General features: G+C 25.2%; 2 protein-coding genes across 3 annotated transcripts in view; one reads left to right on the top strand and one right to left on the bottom strand.

Moving 5' to 3' along the window:
- LOC107446079 (putative sodium-dependent multivitamin transporter) overlaps window positions 1-17,334 on the top strand; it is a 62,693-nt gene that overhangs the window by 28,878 nt on the left and 16,481 nt on the right. Inside the window, exon 1 of one of the 2 annotated variants that reach the window (XM_016060617.4) lies at window positions 15,010-15,265. The exons of the other annotated variant lie outside the window; for it this stretch is intronic. The gene's annotated coding sequence lies outside the window, so the exon portion shown is untranslated. Of the gene's footprint in view, window positions 1-15,009; window positions 15,266-17,334 lie in introns of those variants that run through there. 2 annotated transcript variants of the gene reach the window in all.
- LOC107446080 (cyclin-dependent kinase 20) lies at window positions 868-14,790 on the bottom strand. Its single transcript, XM_016060619.4, has 10 exons — window positions 14,679-14,790; window positions 12,428-12,615; window positions 11,758-11,794; window positions 10,914-11,102; window positions 7,589-7,707; window positions 7,430-7,492; window positions 5,782-5,833; window positions 5,580-5,651; window positions 5,328-5,483; window positions 868-2,496 (listed from the first exon to the last, which is right to left on the bottom strand). Exons 2-10 carry the CDS (start codon window positions 12,574-12,576, stop codon window positions 2,299-2,301), a joined length of 1,035 nt encoding a protein of 344 aa, XP_015916105.1. The 5' UTR covers window positions 12,577-12,615; window positions 14,679-14,790; the 3' UTR covers window positions 868-2,298.

Raw genomic sequence — 17,334 nt, 5'->3', positions numbered from 1 at the left:
TACTGACAAAAAATTAGAAGAAAAAATTTAACTTATAAAATTTTTCAATTTGAATTTCCATTTTGACTTTTTGATTTGAATTTTTATATTTTATTTCAAATTATTTTATAACATGGTTATTACTATTATTATTTATAACATAATTATTATATAATTTTCTTTTCTTTCAGGTTGTGTTTGATAATTTAAATATGTTTAACACAAGGGGGAGATTAAAAGAACAAATAAATGAAAAAGAAATAGAAAAATAATGCTTCTTTAGATTGAATTTCCATTTTGGTAGAAAAACTCACATCTGTAATTGTAATTTTATTTTGAATTTTTTTATCATAAGTAAATTAGATAAGCAAAATAAGCGATCATAACAGAATAGGTTAAATAGTTTTTAAGTGATAAAATTTAAAAAAGGGTGTATATTTAAAATTTGATTTCTCAAAAATTATTCGACTGATTTTATTTAAATGTTCTATTTTGCCATTTAAAATTACAATCTTTAAAATGATTCAAAAAGTTGTATACCTGACAATTCCCATTTTTTTCCAATTAAATAAAATAATATTATTAAATAAAATAATGAAAAAATATTAATTATTAAAAAAGCTTTTTCTGCATGAATTATGTTTGAATAAACAAATTTTACAATTGGGTACAAATTGCTTAAAAAAAGTTATCAAAATATAGTGAAGTATGCAAAAAATAAAATTACCATCAAGGGGCTTTAAAACTATTAATATACCATTTCATAAAATAACCAAGAGCTTCTAATGCAACTAAATGTATATTTTTACCACAATACTCATTTTTACCACTAATATTTCATCTTATAAATAATGCTAATAACAACGGAATCAATCAACATACATAAAATTCGAAGAAGTTTGAAATGAGCAACATTTTATTTTTATTTTCCTAGTAATAGAAATTAAAACTAACAGTATATAAAAAAATAAATTCATTTAATTTAAAACAATAACATAGTAATATAAAATCAAGACATTAAAGAAATTTAAATGATTTCTTGCAAAGCTAAAATTAAAAATAATAATAATAAACAATTATAAATATTTTCTGACATCATATTTGTTTTGAGAGACATTAGTTTATAAGGAAATTCATTTTAAAGTACGACATTCCATGATATGCCTGTTATTGTTGCGGTTATTATATTTGAGTTATTTTTTGCGGCTATTTCGAACAAACAGATTTAGATTTCAATAGATTCACACTGAACTTAAATGCAGATCAAAATAATAAATATATAGACAATTAGTTCATGAATACACTCCTGATAGCTTATAAACTATTTATCTTATCCACACAGGTTTAGTGCCATTCCATTTAAGATTTTAAAAAAAAATACATAGCAAACAATAACTCACTAGTCTGGATAGAAATGTAAGGCACGTAAATAAGGTCAAAAATAGCACTTTTCATGCAAATAAACCTTAATTATTACCCTTATAGGCTCATATAATATTTGTTCTCATTTAAATCAGCATAAAAAAAAAATAAAGGAAACAATATACATCATTTGTCTAAACAGCAATAGTTAAATGGCTTTATTTTTTTCACCACAACTTGCTGTACAAGATTGTGCAACTCTTGAGCACAGTTTTTTTCAGTTTGAACATTTTTCATGTTTTTCCTGGGTAGAATATATTTTTTTGCACGGGTTAAAACCTTTTTTGCTTATTTATAATGTATTATTCTTGGAACAGCTAACTAACAAATACAATGCTATTGATAAACTGCATATTCCCAATAATGATTATCAAGTTTGTATTTAAAAAATATCATATTTAAATTAGTTATTGTAAGTTTCATTATCATTTACTTAAATAAGACAATTAATATACACTTAATTTACTTATTACTATACACATAAATAAGTCAATGCAGAGCCAATAACATGAAATTTCTATAAGAAAAATTTGCAAAAGCATATTTTATGCGATGGTACTGCCATATTGCATAAATTTATAACACAATTTACTTATCTCTATTGGGTTTACCTATCACTCATTACTAATTTGCTTGAAAAATATATGAAATTAGAAAAGTAGAACTATTTGCAGAATAATAATTAAACTATATCACAATATTGCAAAATAATAATTCAATTACATAACAATATTGTAAAATAATAAATAAACCACATAACAATATTGCAGAAAATATTAAATTCATTTTATCATAAACTGTAACTTAATGCACTTTGAAAAATGTGGCTGTGATTATAATGCATAATATGTTTTAAACAGAAGAGAATTATAAACTTATGATAGGTAAAATTAATTATCAAGATGCTTCAACATTAAAAATTTCTTTGGACAGAATTTCATTCAAACACTTTGCAACTGAGTCAATTTTATCATTTACTTCTAGATCTGGAGATGGGATATTAGGCAAAAAACCATGTTTGTTAAGACTAGGTTTTGGTAAATCACACTCACAGCATGGTCGTGGGTATTCAAATATGTAATTATGTATCAATGCCTGTAAAGAAAAAAAAATCTTTTTAATGTAATGCTAAATTTATATTTGTTTAAAATAAGTGTTTAAAAAATATTTATATATCTTCATATATTTTTTTTAAAATGAAAAGAATTTATTTGAAATAAAATTTGTGCAAAAATTACTATATTGAGCTTTTCTCTGCAAATTTTTCGGAGAAATCCTAAAGTATATATATATATAAAAGAAAGGAATAATTTATATAGTTTGTCGTTAAGGGCTCTTTGCATTAGTGGTTTGTCATTAAAGGCTCTTTGCATATAACACCCCTGCAGTGTGTGTGGGGGTGGGGGGGGCAGAGGTTAGAAGGTGCACACTATAGAAAAAATAACATGATATGTAATAAAATATGCTTTTTTATTAGGTATTTTTTTCAATTCATTTATAAATTCATTCAATTATTCATTCATTTCAACCTGCAGTCTTCTCTGCATAGCAAAACCGGTTTATCCATGCTAATGGATAGGGGAATAGTGTATAGAAGAGAAACATTCTCCTAATTTTGCCCACTTCCTTAACCGCCAGTGGGTTAAATCTTGCAGGAGGGCAGGCACACTTAAGTCTATGCAAGCCGCTGGTTTAAAAACACAAAATGGATTCAACTTCTTCCCAGTCAATATATGGGGAGTTATATGAATGCAATTTGTTTATATATTTAGTAACTGATTAATATCTTAAAATATTTTTTTCTTCATATTCAGGAAATGTTTCATTTAATATTTTAAATATGACAAATTATTATTATTTGGCATTTAGAGCTGTAGTTATTTTTAAAATTTAAAAATACAGGGATGAGAGTAGTCAGAAAGTAAAAAAGAGGAAATCCAAGATATATATATATATACATATATATATACCCTCCAACTTATGAGGATTTTGAAAATAATTCTTTCTAGTGGTAGCGAACCAAAGTAGAAATTTTTAAAGCAAATGGATGTCTCATAAAACTTTTATCAGAACTTAAGAATCTAGCCACATGGCCTGCACTTTTATAAGTAATAGTGGACAAGTTACGCTAAAATTAATTTTTTTTAAATATTAAGACATTAATTTTGCTACCGTCTGAAAAGAAGATTTCTGAAACTACAGAAATTCCGTAGCAGTTGGAGGGTATGTATATATATATATATATATATATATATATATATATATATATATTTATAAACAAAAAATTGACAAAAAAAAAATGCGATTTTTAAACTTGTAAACCATGTGATTATAAATCCCGATATGAGGCTCTTAAATCACGTAAATATGAAACTCTACATCGAATTTAAAAAATGCGAAAATACAAATCATGATGCATAATTTTTAGATCACGATACATAATTTTTAAATCGCGTGACATTACAACCGCAAAAACGAATCACGACATTGGATTTTAAGCTCGCGTGAATACGAATTGCTACATTGGGTTTTAAAAGCTCGTAAATAAAAATTGCGATGTTAGTTTTTTAAGTCTCGTAAATAAGAATCGCAATGTACAATATTTAAATCGCCTGAATTAGAATCGCAACGTTCAACTGTTAAATCAGGCAAATACGAAAATCGATGTTTGATAATAAAATCGCGATTTTAAAAATGCATAAATACAAAATACGATATTGAATTTTTAAATCTTGTAAATAAGAATCATAATGTACGGTATTTAAATAGCGTAAATAAGAATCGCAATACACAACTTTTAAATCAGGTAAATGCGAAAATCGATGATTGATATTAAAATCGCGTGAATAAAAATCGAGATATTTGCAGAGTCTGGACTTGGGATTTCTAAAAGGCTTGTTTGTATTGTTTTTGTTTAGACATAATAAATAAAAATTTACAAGATTAACTGAATGAGCAAATAAATATTTTCACCGCAAATCCACCTCTATTTTTTTCTCTTTTTTTGTTTGTTTTCACGCCAGAATACAAGAAGCAGCGACGTCTGAATTACGAAAATACGAGCTATCCCGCCGACGGATAAAAAATACGGAAAATCTTATTTTCTGTGCGTGAAATCGGAGAAAATAGCTAATATAAGTAAAAATGCGGAAGGGTTAGCAGCTAGGACGTAGTTTGAATTTTCTGTTTATCTTTAAAAATCGTAAATAAATATAACTATTTTACTTCAACGACTGAATTTTTTTAAATAAGCGGGATATTTATAAAAAAAAAAGAAAAAAAAATGAAACTTTTAGAGAATCAGAGTTTTTGATAAAAAGGCTGAAATTCGAGAGACAAAAAAAAATCTCATCCCTGTATAAAGGCCAACCAGTTTTATCCCAAGGAAATGATTTTTAGAGAAACTTCAGAGGGAGGAATAAGGACTTCAATAATTTCGCTCCGTGGAAAATTAAATTCCTCATAAAATATTTTAACTTGTGCAAAAAAAAAATTTCAGCTGAAATTAGCGGGAAAAATGGAAAAATCTGAAAAAAAGCGGAAATCCGCGAATCCGCGGAAGAATTTCATCCCTGAAAATAAAACACTAACTTTTTAAATTTGGGCAACTAAGTTAAATTAAACATTCTTCAATGAGTAAATAGAAAAAAATATATAAATATGAATTAGTTCTTTTATAAATACTCAAACTGCATTTATATAATTCTTCGAGGATTAACATGGAAAAAGTTGAATCACTATTCTGTCTGACTGAAGGAGTTTTTCATGTGTAATAGAATAAAATTAACGTATGTGATTTTGTTAAGGTGCAGAAATAGAAATTACATTCTCACATTAAATTCAACAAAATAAAATGAGATAAATAATATGACAATAACTTATTTCAAATGCATTATTTGAACTGATTGATTGTTAACTAAAATAACCTGATCAGCTTTAATTCTTTTATCAGATGGATAAACCAAAAATTGCTGCAAGAGGTCTCTGGCAGCAATAGTAGCATCAGGAAATAATTTCTCCCATGGAATGGGATTATATTCGGGAAAAGATATTTTGTTGTAATCAGGCAGATCAACCATTTCCTATAAATAAATAAATAATTATTCAATAATGTTTGAAATTTCCAAATAATGATAATAAATCACTGTTTAAATGTTAATAAGAGAATTGGAATTTACAGGCCAAATTTCCTCAGATGGTGTTCCAAGAGTTTGAAGGACTAAGCACAATTGTTCAATATCATTTTCTCCCTGAAATAATTTGAAATTTGTAGCATTTCAAAAATGTAATTTTAAAAATGACAGATAATTCTTACTCTTTTATTCATGCATATTTTCCTATTATAAATGTTTCATTTTTAAGAAAGAACAACAAACTTACCCTAAATAAGGGAAACTTATTTAACATTTCACCAAAAATACATCCTATGGCCCTAAAAATAAATGCAAAAATATTATCCACAAAATTTACTAACACAAATTATTAATTTTTTTTTTAAAAATAATAGTCAGTTGATGATATTTATAATAAAATTTAACTAACCTCATTAAGCCTAAGCAACTGTAAAATATATAATAATTTTTTTTGAAATTTCTAAATAAAACATACATACTTACATAATAATGTGTGATAAAATTTCTCATACAATTTTCAATTTTAACAGTTATAACTGATTTATTAAACTAAATTTCAATTTCAAGTTCAAAAAACATTTTCCACAAAAACACCAAGCATTTTGGTAATATGTTACTCATAACAAAATAGACAATTACCTACACTTGAAAAATAAACATCTGTACTTGAAAAAAAAATAACCTAAGGAATACAGATTGTGAGACTTAATGTGAAGTTATAAATTAGAAGTAATTTTACTTGTTGTTAAGAATTATAACAATTTAAATAGAAAACGGTTTTTATCACTATTTTTTAAGTTTTTTCATTTTTGAAAATTTCACTGTAAATGGCAACATAATGGATTTGCATGTGGCAGCAGGTAATCTCCATCTAGCTCTTTCTACTTTTGACTAACATCAACTCAAGCACAAGCTTATAAAATAGTGATCTTATAAGGAAAAAATAAATACTCTACAAAAATGGAAAAATAGTCAATATTTAAAACAAAAATTTAAAAAAAATTCATGAAAAAGCACATTAATTTGTAATAACTTTTAAATAAATGATATTTCAAAACAAAATTCACTTTAAGTGCACAAATAAAAATGGTTTTTACAGTTTGTCAAGTTTTAACTCTTTTATAAGCTACAGATCGACCAAATATGCTATTTATTTCCAACAAGTTTAACGGTTAATAATTCTTAAACTAGTAGTTGAATATCAAATGTTTTATTCCGTTATGCAAGCTGTACTCTTTCTATCTACTTTCGTAATTTCAAGTTTCTAAGTGTTATAGATTGTGTGCAGAAAAGCAAAATGCAGTGTAAAGTGAAAAAAAAAAGTTTGCAAAAAAAGGAATGCAAAATTGCAATAACCTTAAAAAAAATTGAAATTTCGAAAAAAACAAACAAACAATCTCTGTGCTAATTTAAAATATGGCCTTTTCAGCATATCGAGTTTCAACTCTGCAATTGCATTCTTGTGCTCTGTAGAGTGACATGTAAGGTATTTTTTTCTACAAGTTTAACCAATAATAATTCTCAAATTAATTATAGAATGTAAAATTGTTTTATTTTGTCGGTCTCCCAGTAAATTGGAGGGATTCTGCTCTAGATTAAAAAATAACAATCTAGAAAAAAAAAACATTTCTACAAACCAAAACAGCGGCGTGGAAATTTTTTCAAAATATATATAAAGAAAAAATTCAAACAAAAAGTTAACATGTTCATTACATGGCAAATAAAAAAACATTTACATAAAAAGCATATTCTAAATTAATAAAAAACTATTGCATGAAAGCTCAAGTATTGTATCAATTCAAATTATTATACTTTTAAAAAAATTCACTACTTTAAATGTGCTTAAACATAATTTAGTTTTTATTAAATTTTTAGCTTAAAAACATTAAACTAACCATAAGTCAACAGCTTCATTATATGAACGTGAACCATACAACAATTCTGGAGATCTATACCACCTGAAATAAAGTAAAAAAAAACATTTTTTTTTATTTTGAACATTACATATAAATGATGTAGCATTAATTAATTTCAAGAAATTTCGTAAAAATTACCTTGTAGCTACTTGATGGCTATAATTTGTTCTTCCTTTATTATATAAATCAGCTTGACCAAAATCAGCAATTTTTAAATGACCCGAAAATGAAACTAATAAATTTGCTGGCTTTAAATCCTACAAGAGCAATTAGGTTTAGAACAAAATTGAAAAAAAATTAATAAAAAAATAATTTGATTAAAACGAAACTCATAAAAATTTGAATGAAAAAAGACAGAAGAAAAATGAAAATTTGAACTAACAACAAAAGTGTTTATCTATAAAATCTGCATTGAAACAAAAATTAACCTTAAATTAAAGAGCATGGTTGAAAACCTAGGATATGGTAAAAATTTGCCTTTTTTTGCTGGCCTTGAGGTAAAATACGCATTCTTAAAGTCTTAGTTAATTTATTTATAAAAAATATTTTTTTTTAGCTCCCTTGGTTCGTCATTCAGCAGTTAAGCCTTCTACCGAGGGCTCAACTCCCAGCTAAGACATTTAATTTATGTTTCTATATTTCTGATCTAACAAAATAGATAACTTTTTAGTATGTTTTATTCAATATATAAATTATTACATTTTAATGAAATTTTTTTGTTACAAAATGTAAACTTTTAGAATAAAAAAATTTATAGAAATTATAATAATAAAAATTATTTAATTAAAAATTATATTATTTTTATTAGTAATTAAAATATATAAATTATTTAATAAAACTTATTTCTAATTTAATAATTAAGTTTTTTTGTCTTTAACTGAATTTCTTTTTTTTTTTGTAACAAAAATTTTTAAGTTTCTACTAAATTTAATTTTAAAAATATAAACAAATTGTATCATAGATCTTGTTAAAAAAAATAGAAAAAAGGAATAAATTGAAATGAATTATTTATTACCAAAAAAGAAGATTATGTCATTGAAAATATGAATTTTTGTTTACCAACAAAATTTGTATTTCGATTGTATTAATATACAGTCGAACTCGTTTATAACGAGCACAAAGGGACCGTAACATGTACTTGTTAAATCCGGGTGCTCGTAATAAACGGGTCCTTAAGGCAGGCGTGCAACCAGAAGAGGGATGGGGGGTTGGAAGGTCAAATTATTGAGTTTACATAAAATTTAATTAATACTTATTTACTTTAATTAATTTAATTAAATACTTTTCTTAATTTAATGATAACTATACCCCCCAACCAGCAAAAAATTTCTAGTTGCGCTACAGTCTTAAAGGAAAGAAGCAATAAACGGAAAGAAAAATAAAGGAAAAGATTCTTACCAAAACATTTATTTTTTTCATTAATCTACATATTTAAAATAGTAGTTTGTTAGCTTACTTTGAAGTTTCAGTTCGTGTTTTTTTGTTTTTTATTTCGCGCGCATTTCTTATCATTTTGAAAAAAAGATTGCAAGACAGAAAAATATTGCTCGCTAAAACCGGATCTTGCTCGTTAAAAGCGACTTCTGTTCCATAGACTTAACATTGATCCAACCAAATATTCTCGTTTCCCTCGTTAAATCCAAGCTCGTTATAAACGAGTTCGACTGTACATAATTTTTTAACAAGAAATACAATGTAATTTTACTTGATTAAATTAAAAAAATATTATTTCAGAATAAAAAAATTTCAGTGAGTTAAATTAAAAACATTTTAATAACATTTTCTTATTAAAATTATTCATATGTTTTAATTAAAAAAAATAAAAATAATGAACATCTAAAATTTTTTTGTTTCAAAAGTTCGAGTTTTGTAAAAATTAATTTAAATTGAAAAATACTAATTTTATTATTGTATAAAACATACTAAATAGCTATCAATCTTGTTAGATCTCAATTATAGAAATATAAATCATACATCTCAGCTGGGATTTAAACCTCCAATCTCTCAGTTAGAAGGTGGATAGCTTAACTGTTATGCCACAAATCCTTGTTAGGTAAAATGTTTTATTCTTTTAAAAGTAAATGGACTAAAACTGTAAGAGAGCATATTTATCACTAGGGGCAGCAATAGCAGCAAATTTTCATTCTATCCAAGCTTTTCAAACATGCTATTTAATTCACGCTTAAATTTGTTTCAATACAGATTTAACATATGCACACTTTCCTTGTAAATAATACTAACTAACTGATTTAATATTTCATACAATATGAAACTTTTGTAATTATTAAAAAAATAATTATGTTTATGTGCTTGCATAATGCAAAGTTCTTTTAAATGAACCCAAGTATAATCCAAAATGTTTCAAAGGAAAAAAAAAATCTCTATTAACATAATATTTTTTCTGTTAAAAATCTGATGTAAATAACAGTTTATTTATAGCATGATTAGTAAAAAGTACAACTGAAAGTACAGAAATGGACATATTATAGTTTTGGTCTTATAAAAAGAACCTTCCTCAGTGTCTAAACACAAATGATGATAGAGAAGTAAAAAGACTAACAAGTTCAAAGTGGTCTAACCAATAGGGACAGAGAAACAAATTTGAACAAGATAATAAAGAAGGGATTTAAGAAACAGGTGTGAGGGGATTATTCCCTTATAATCATTTGGTGTTTAGACATTGAGAAAGTTTCTTATTTGCGAAATGAAAACTAATGTGCGTTCATTTCTCTATTTTCATTTATGCTTTAAATTTTTATTTATTATTATTATTTTTTTTTGCTTTAGTCTACATAGCACTCAAATATATCCTATCCTTTTTGAATGATCTGTATGTTACACAACTTAGTAATTAGTTACGAAAAGTTTAAATTTAAAGGGATAGAATTTAAAAAGTAAAGGATGCCAGGGAAAAAGAAGAAAAAAAAGATAAACAGAGAAAAATAGCTTTCTCTCAAACATAATATTGAAATATTTTGAAAATGATCTAATTCAAATTACTGCGAGCTTAAAACACAATTTCTTCTGTATGTAAATTGGGAGTGACATTTTAAAATGCTCTTAATTTATGAAGTTTTACCAATCACAATTTACATCAATAGAGAAAAAGAAATTTACACAGTATCCTTGTAGAGATATACCTATATGTAAAATTTTTTCTTTAATAATGAAATTTAATGAAAAGAATAATTTTGTGAAAAAATTGTATTTTCAGTTGTATAAATCTTCTTTTTACTATTATGGCAAAATACAAAACTAATTTTTGAATTGATGGCTTTTGTTACTTTTTTAAATCTATCCTAAAAGCTTGCTCTCCCAGCTCAGAAATACTAGATATAATATACAAATATAAAGAACAAGTTAATTACAGTGACTATATAACATTTAATTCTATCGGAAGCACAACTATTTAACCATTTAATTAATTTTTTAAAAAATGTTTTAATGTATAAGTATATCTCACCCTGTGCATGATTCCTAAATTATGACAATATGCAACTCCACTTAAAATCATTATAAGATAAGCTTTAATTTGAGAATCTGTGAGAGGATTTTCAGTGTCTCTCAATAATATAGAAAGATCAGTAGGCATATATTCAAAAACTAGTACTACACCGGCCCCATAAGAAAAGACATCATGTAGTTTAACAACCTATTGAAAATAAAAAGTAATTTCACATATATTATATTATTTGTGCATAAGTTATGATTATTTCCTTTTAAAGTAAGAGCAAAGTATCAGTCAAAAATTTTTTTATAAGATACAAGTTGAGTATAGTTGAATTATTTTATAGCTTACAAATTTTTTGCTGTAAAATATTTTGTCCAAAAGGGGAAAAGAATATTACTATTCAGATTGCATAAATAAAGAAATAAAATTTAAAATTGATAATTAGATGCCTTTTAAAAATAATGTATGTAAAATTTTAAATTCTTAGTTGTTTAAAAAATCTTATAAGGAGAAATATAATTTTACATTACAATTTGAAAAGGTAAATTTATTTGCGAATATATATTTATTCAATAACTGTTTTCTTACCTTATAAATGAAATGAATATCAAATTTTGTAAGTTTTATTTTGGATTGGAAAATAAAATAATAAATCATTTTATAAAGTACCTGCTATGAAATGTTGCACAAGTTTATTTGTTTATCTAATTTTCAATAAAATTTTTTTTTTGAAATCAGTTATCTATTATATCAATAATTAATTAACAGGCTTTTAAAACTTAAATTTATAAAGTAATCAATAATTATAAAAGTAATGATACAATATTACAGCATACAAAAAATAATTCATACTTACATTTTTATTATTGATTTGCTGTAAGGCTTTCACTTCACTGAAAAATTAAAACAAATGTTTCAGAAATCAACATGTATATAATCAACATAATATAATTATTTAAGTTTTAAAAAATAAAGAGCGAGAATAAAATAAAAATCAATGCACATTTATCCCGATCCAATGTAACATTGTATATCCAATAAAACAATGTAAAAAAGCAATTTTTAGAGAACTATGGCTTGATTTTTATCAATGAGCTATTTGGTCTAGAATAAAAAAAAAATGAAAAATAAATAAATGAAAATTGAAATGAATTTTAAAGAAAGAGTCTAGATTGAGTAAATCATTTCTGTACTTGCAATTATTTTACCTTCAATGAACCTTATACTACTAAGAAGCCCTGTAATATTTCAAACAGAGAAAGTTAATAAGCCGATATATCAATGTTTACACTAAACCAACATTTATGGAAAAAAACATAAACAATAGAAAACAACAAAAAATTTATTAACTTTATGAAAATTATAAAATCAATGTTGGAAAAAACAAAAAGTTATAAATAAAACAACATAATTTAGCTATAATGTCAGTATAAATTTAGAGGTACAAATAAATTAACATAATTTAGCAAGATTATAAATTAGATAATACTCTTATTCTATGTCTTCAACATAACTTTTATACATACCGAAGAGTTACACATGGTATACCATCATCAAGGCATTTTAACGGAATCTTCTTCAAGGCAAAAGTCTCATCCGATTCTTTATGTTTTGCTTTCAAAACAATACCATGAGCACCTTCACCGATTCGACCAATTACAGAATAAAATTCCATAACTTAATCATCTATAAAGTTAATATTCGAAACCCTATTCTAAAAGAAAAATTAAGATATTAGAATTAGATAGTTATAATTTGTACCTTATTTACATTCTTTCTTTATATTCAACTATTATTTTAATAAATTGTCTTAAATCAACTAATAGTACAGTTATAGTTGATTTAGGAATATTAAAAAAAAAAAACATTTTTTTTGGTAATGGTTTTACTATACTGCAGTCAGTTGAGTCTAGGGCAGTAGAAATAGTACAGAAAAAAATCTTTATTACTTTCACTATAGAAAATTAGGTACAAAATTAATAAAGTAAAAGCTTAATTTTCCCCAGTCTAAAATTTAAATTAATAGCTTGCAATACTATTATAAAATAAGTTGTTTAACTAAATAAAGAGTTAGGTTAAAAGGCTGTTATTCACATATAATAAAAAGTTTTCAGATGAAGACACATACATCTCTTTTGTGGCAGGTTATTATTTATTATGTCAGGTTATTTACTTTCAGATTTTTTGACACTTAACAGACCTTTTTTTCTCCACAGTAAACTTGTGAGGTATAAAAATTATAATTACAGTTGTGATTTACTATTCACATATAACAGTGGTTATCAACAGGAGGCCTGCAAAGCCTTTTTTTATGGCCAGCAAACTAATATATTAGTTGTCATTTCTTGCGGACAATTTTCGTAAAAAATTTACACGGGTTTAAAATACTGTTCTTGCGTTAAAAAAACCCTAATTTTTTTGTTTCTGTGAAATTTAACATACCAACGACGCAAATTTTTCTTCTTCTTAGGTTTTGCATCTCAGAAATATTTATTCAAATACAAAAATAATCATGTATGTTGCTTAATAATCTACTGCTAATTTCAATTTATAATTCAAGTTTTGTACAACTTGATAAAAATCTGACAGTAATATTTAATGTTCCTTCAAACATAAAAGAGTTCTATATAAAATTTTGATAAAGTTGCAGCCCGCTTCTTAACTGGCGTTTTTCATTGCAGCCCCCTGCCTCATGTAAGTTAGAAATCTCTGATATATAACATCAGAAGTAACAGTAATGAAAGGGCATATGCTTTTCAATCTAGGAAAATAAATGGTTTAGTGATTAAAAAATTAATAAATTACATTTACTTTGTAAAGGAAGGGTAAGTGGAGGATTTTAATTCTAGAACTCTAACACTTGCACGGTGACATAAAAGAATTTTTTTTTAAAAACTAAAGTACCTACTAAAGGAATTTTTTTTTAAACTTTAAAATTTTTCAATTCTATTTTAAATTTTATTCCTAATTCTTTATCCAAAGCTTCCCAAAGTCAAGCAATGACTCTTATAACTTTATTAAGAAGTTATCACAATACATAATCTGAAGTCGAATAACAATCTCTTTTCAGAAAATATTTGTATTACCTGTTGCTTAATATCCAAATTACTAATATAACATCGTTATAATAAAGAACAAAAATATAAAAATTCTAATTGACATAAGAGATGACTGGCATTTCGGATTTAAAAAGTCTTAAAAAATACTTATCTGTTTCAGAAAGTAAAAAAAAGCTTATTTTTAAAAGTACCTTTATTGGTATATATGGTACACATAACCATAACAATAACAGAACCTATAATTATATCAAATGAAGCATTACTAGCATCAATAATAACTTGAAAGTCCTTTAAAATAGAAAAATACTAAACATACTTATTAGTTACAGTAAAGTTTTCTCACTTTTTCTCTTTTTTTTAAAAATATCTTTTACTACTAATATAGCTTTACTGAAACATATAATTTTCTTATTAAAAATACAAAATCTAAAATGCAAAAAGTGTTTTACACTTTGTAATACACTATCTAAACAAATATTTTTACTAATTTCTGAGAAATCTGTAACATTGCGTTTAAAACAAAAACTTTATAAAAATGGGGAAAGCAATCCTGAATATTAATTAAAGACGTAATATTAGTAACGTAATTAAAAAGAAATCTACATGTCAAACAAGAAAACATTTTACACAATTTAAAATGGTCAAAGAAAAAAGAAGGGGATATTTTCATAATCTTAAAGATTTCATTTAAAATCGAATGGAGTAAATAAAAATTTACCAATTGCAAACAAAGATGACATAAATAGAATAAAATAAGTAAAAGGAGTTTAGGTTTATGTTTTGGTAACCATAGTAACTACGGTTGACGGTTTACATTTGAACGGTTATTCTCACTGCATGTCATTCAGACATGGCAATTTTGTTTTTGTACACGTGGATTAAAATTTCGTGTATGTGAAAAAAATCGCATGTGAATTATAGAACCAGATTGGTGGAAAATCTTTAACCGTAAAAAACTCACCAATCAATCTTTTGAATTTTTTCGCTTGCGAAAATTTGTACTTAGTATGAATAGCCTTTAAATTAACTTTTAAAACTCTTAATTAATCGTAATCATCAAGAAAGTTCAATCGGTAGCAGACGGCTTTTTTAGTTCCGTTCTACTGGATTTCGAATTTACTTCAAAAATTATTGCGGAAATGGCAAACAAATTTATGCTGTGTGATATTTATAACTTAATTGTTTGATAATCGCTATATTTAGTAAGCTGCTTAGAAAACTTTTCCTCGCAGAAATGTTAAAATGAAGCAGTTTTGTGTAAACTTATTCTAACTTTTCTACTTCAGAGGTCAAGGGACTACATTGGTACAAACAGTTATTTATTTTTTATTATTGCTCTCTGAAGTATTTTGTGTCTGTTTCTATTATGTGAATATTAATTTTATTTAATTTATGCATCTATTTATTTACAAGAAATTAAATAAGCCGGAAATAATAAGGTTACCCAAGATCACATGGACCATTAATAAATCTGTTAAAATTAAATTTTTAATATTTAGCTCATTATTTTTCTAATAATTAATACCATGTAATGTATTGCATTAGAGAATTACAGTTTTAATACAGTAGTTTTTCAGTACAGGCTTTCTTTAATGATCTCAATTTCCGAAGCATAAATCTTTTAGTATACATTTACAAAAAGTATTTTTATTGTTAGTTTTTGTGTTTTTACGACCTCTCTCGCATTTTTTTTCCTTCAGAGATCAATTTTATATTACCTATTACAGTTCTAGGCTATTACTTATTAATGATCAGTGTTTTTTGGCTTATGTTTCTCCCAATAACATTATGCAAACAAATTTATGAGAATGTTAAAATAAAAAGAAGAATTTATTGAGAAATCGTCTATTTTTTTGTTAAAACTTTTCTGCGCTTTTAGATTTTTTTTAAAAACTGAGTTTTGTGTTTCTCTGTTTTAAATGCATTCATTGTGAATCACTAGTGAGTTCTTTGTTCTCTGAATAATTAATTAATGTTTTAAATGTTGGTTAACTTTATACCGCTATATATATTATCAAGTTTCTTATAATTAATATTTAATCAGCATCAACTCTAGGGTATACTTTTCTCCTAATCAAATACCCATTTTTTGATATAGAAATTGTTGATATTACTTTTTTAAATGTTGATAAGGTAAACTGCCAACAATGTTGAAAGTATAATAAAATCCTGTTTGAATTAAATTGAATTAATTGAAGAATTCTATATTTTGTTGACTAAATAAATTATACACTTCTTAATTGAGATTATTTACGTAAAAAGAAACAAGAAATGTAAAATAATTATACATTCAAATAAATAAATGCATTTATAATAATAACTGATAAGTTTGTAAAAAACTATTTTTATAACATACATTTTTAAGATGTTATTTTAAGCAAGCAGTCATTTAAAATTCTGTTGTAAATATTTATAATATGCTTTTGTGTGTTATTATTTGTAGCATTTTGTATACTTGTATTTATACAAGTATCTAATTTTAATTTCTATTTTTAAACTAATATCTCTGTCAGTAATACAACTGCAATTAGCAATTTTTTTTAAGAAATATATTACTAGTCTGAATAATACAGAAATTATTTATCTGATCTGATTAAAAAGTAGGGTGACCTGGGGTAATTCCTGATCAAAAAATGCAAACATCTATTTTGTGAAAAAACTATTCGAAACAGAATTTTAATATTTATTGTAAGTTTGAGGCTATAAGAGGTGAGTCCAATGCCACCTTCTTTTGTTTGAAAATCTAATTAGAATTTAAAAGATTTTAAATTTTTAGTGATCAAGAATTACCCCTGGTCTTGATCACTTCTGGGGTAATTACTGATCACCAGTTTTTATTGTAAAGGGGCTGTTTAAAAATAATTATATAATGGTAATTAACAAATAAGGCATCAAGATCAAACAAATAAACCAAAAAGATATGTTTAAGCAGCTAATAAAATGATTTATTTAAAAGCACGAAAAACGATTAACACTTCAAATTTTCAAAAATCTTTGCATCGTGCCATACATTTTAGGCAATCATCATTCTCATGTTCTTCTGAAATATAAGAGAGTTCCCACATGGGTTACTTTTGCTGGATTTTTTAACTTCATTAAGGGAAAGTGAAAAGTTAAATGAGGTATGTCAACAGCTCTCACACTGAAATTTTCATTTTCAATCATTAAAAAAAAATCACTAATTTTGTTTTCTAGAAGCTTAGTATCCTTTTTAGGCTTATAATTTCTCACCATATTTATACTAGGCTAATTTATAAACTTAAAAATTATTCTAATGATGTACACACATAAAATTAAGATAGAAGCAAGGTAAGACAAACCAGAAATGGTGCAAATCAGAATACAGTCTTGTATACAGTTAAAAACGAATTTTG

Source organism: Parasteatoda tepidariorum, chromosome 3 (assembly GCF_982258835.1).
Source record: "Parasteatoda tepidariorum strain Cologne lab strain chromosome 3, Ptep-v5.0, whole genome shotgun sequence".
In the NCBI taxonomy this organism is placed as follows: Eukaryota; Metazoa; Arthropoda; class Arachnida; order Araneae; family Theridiidae; genus Parasteatoda; species Parasteatoda tepidariorum.
Note: the sequence above shows the minus strand (reverse complement) of the source record. Positions and strands in the feature narration are given on the sequence as shown.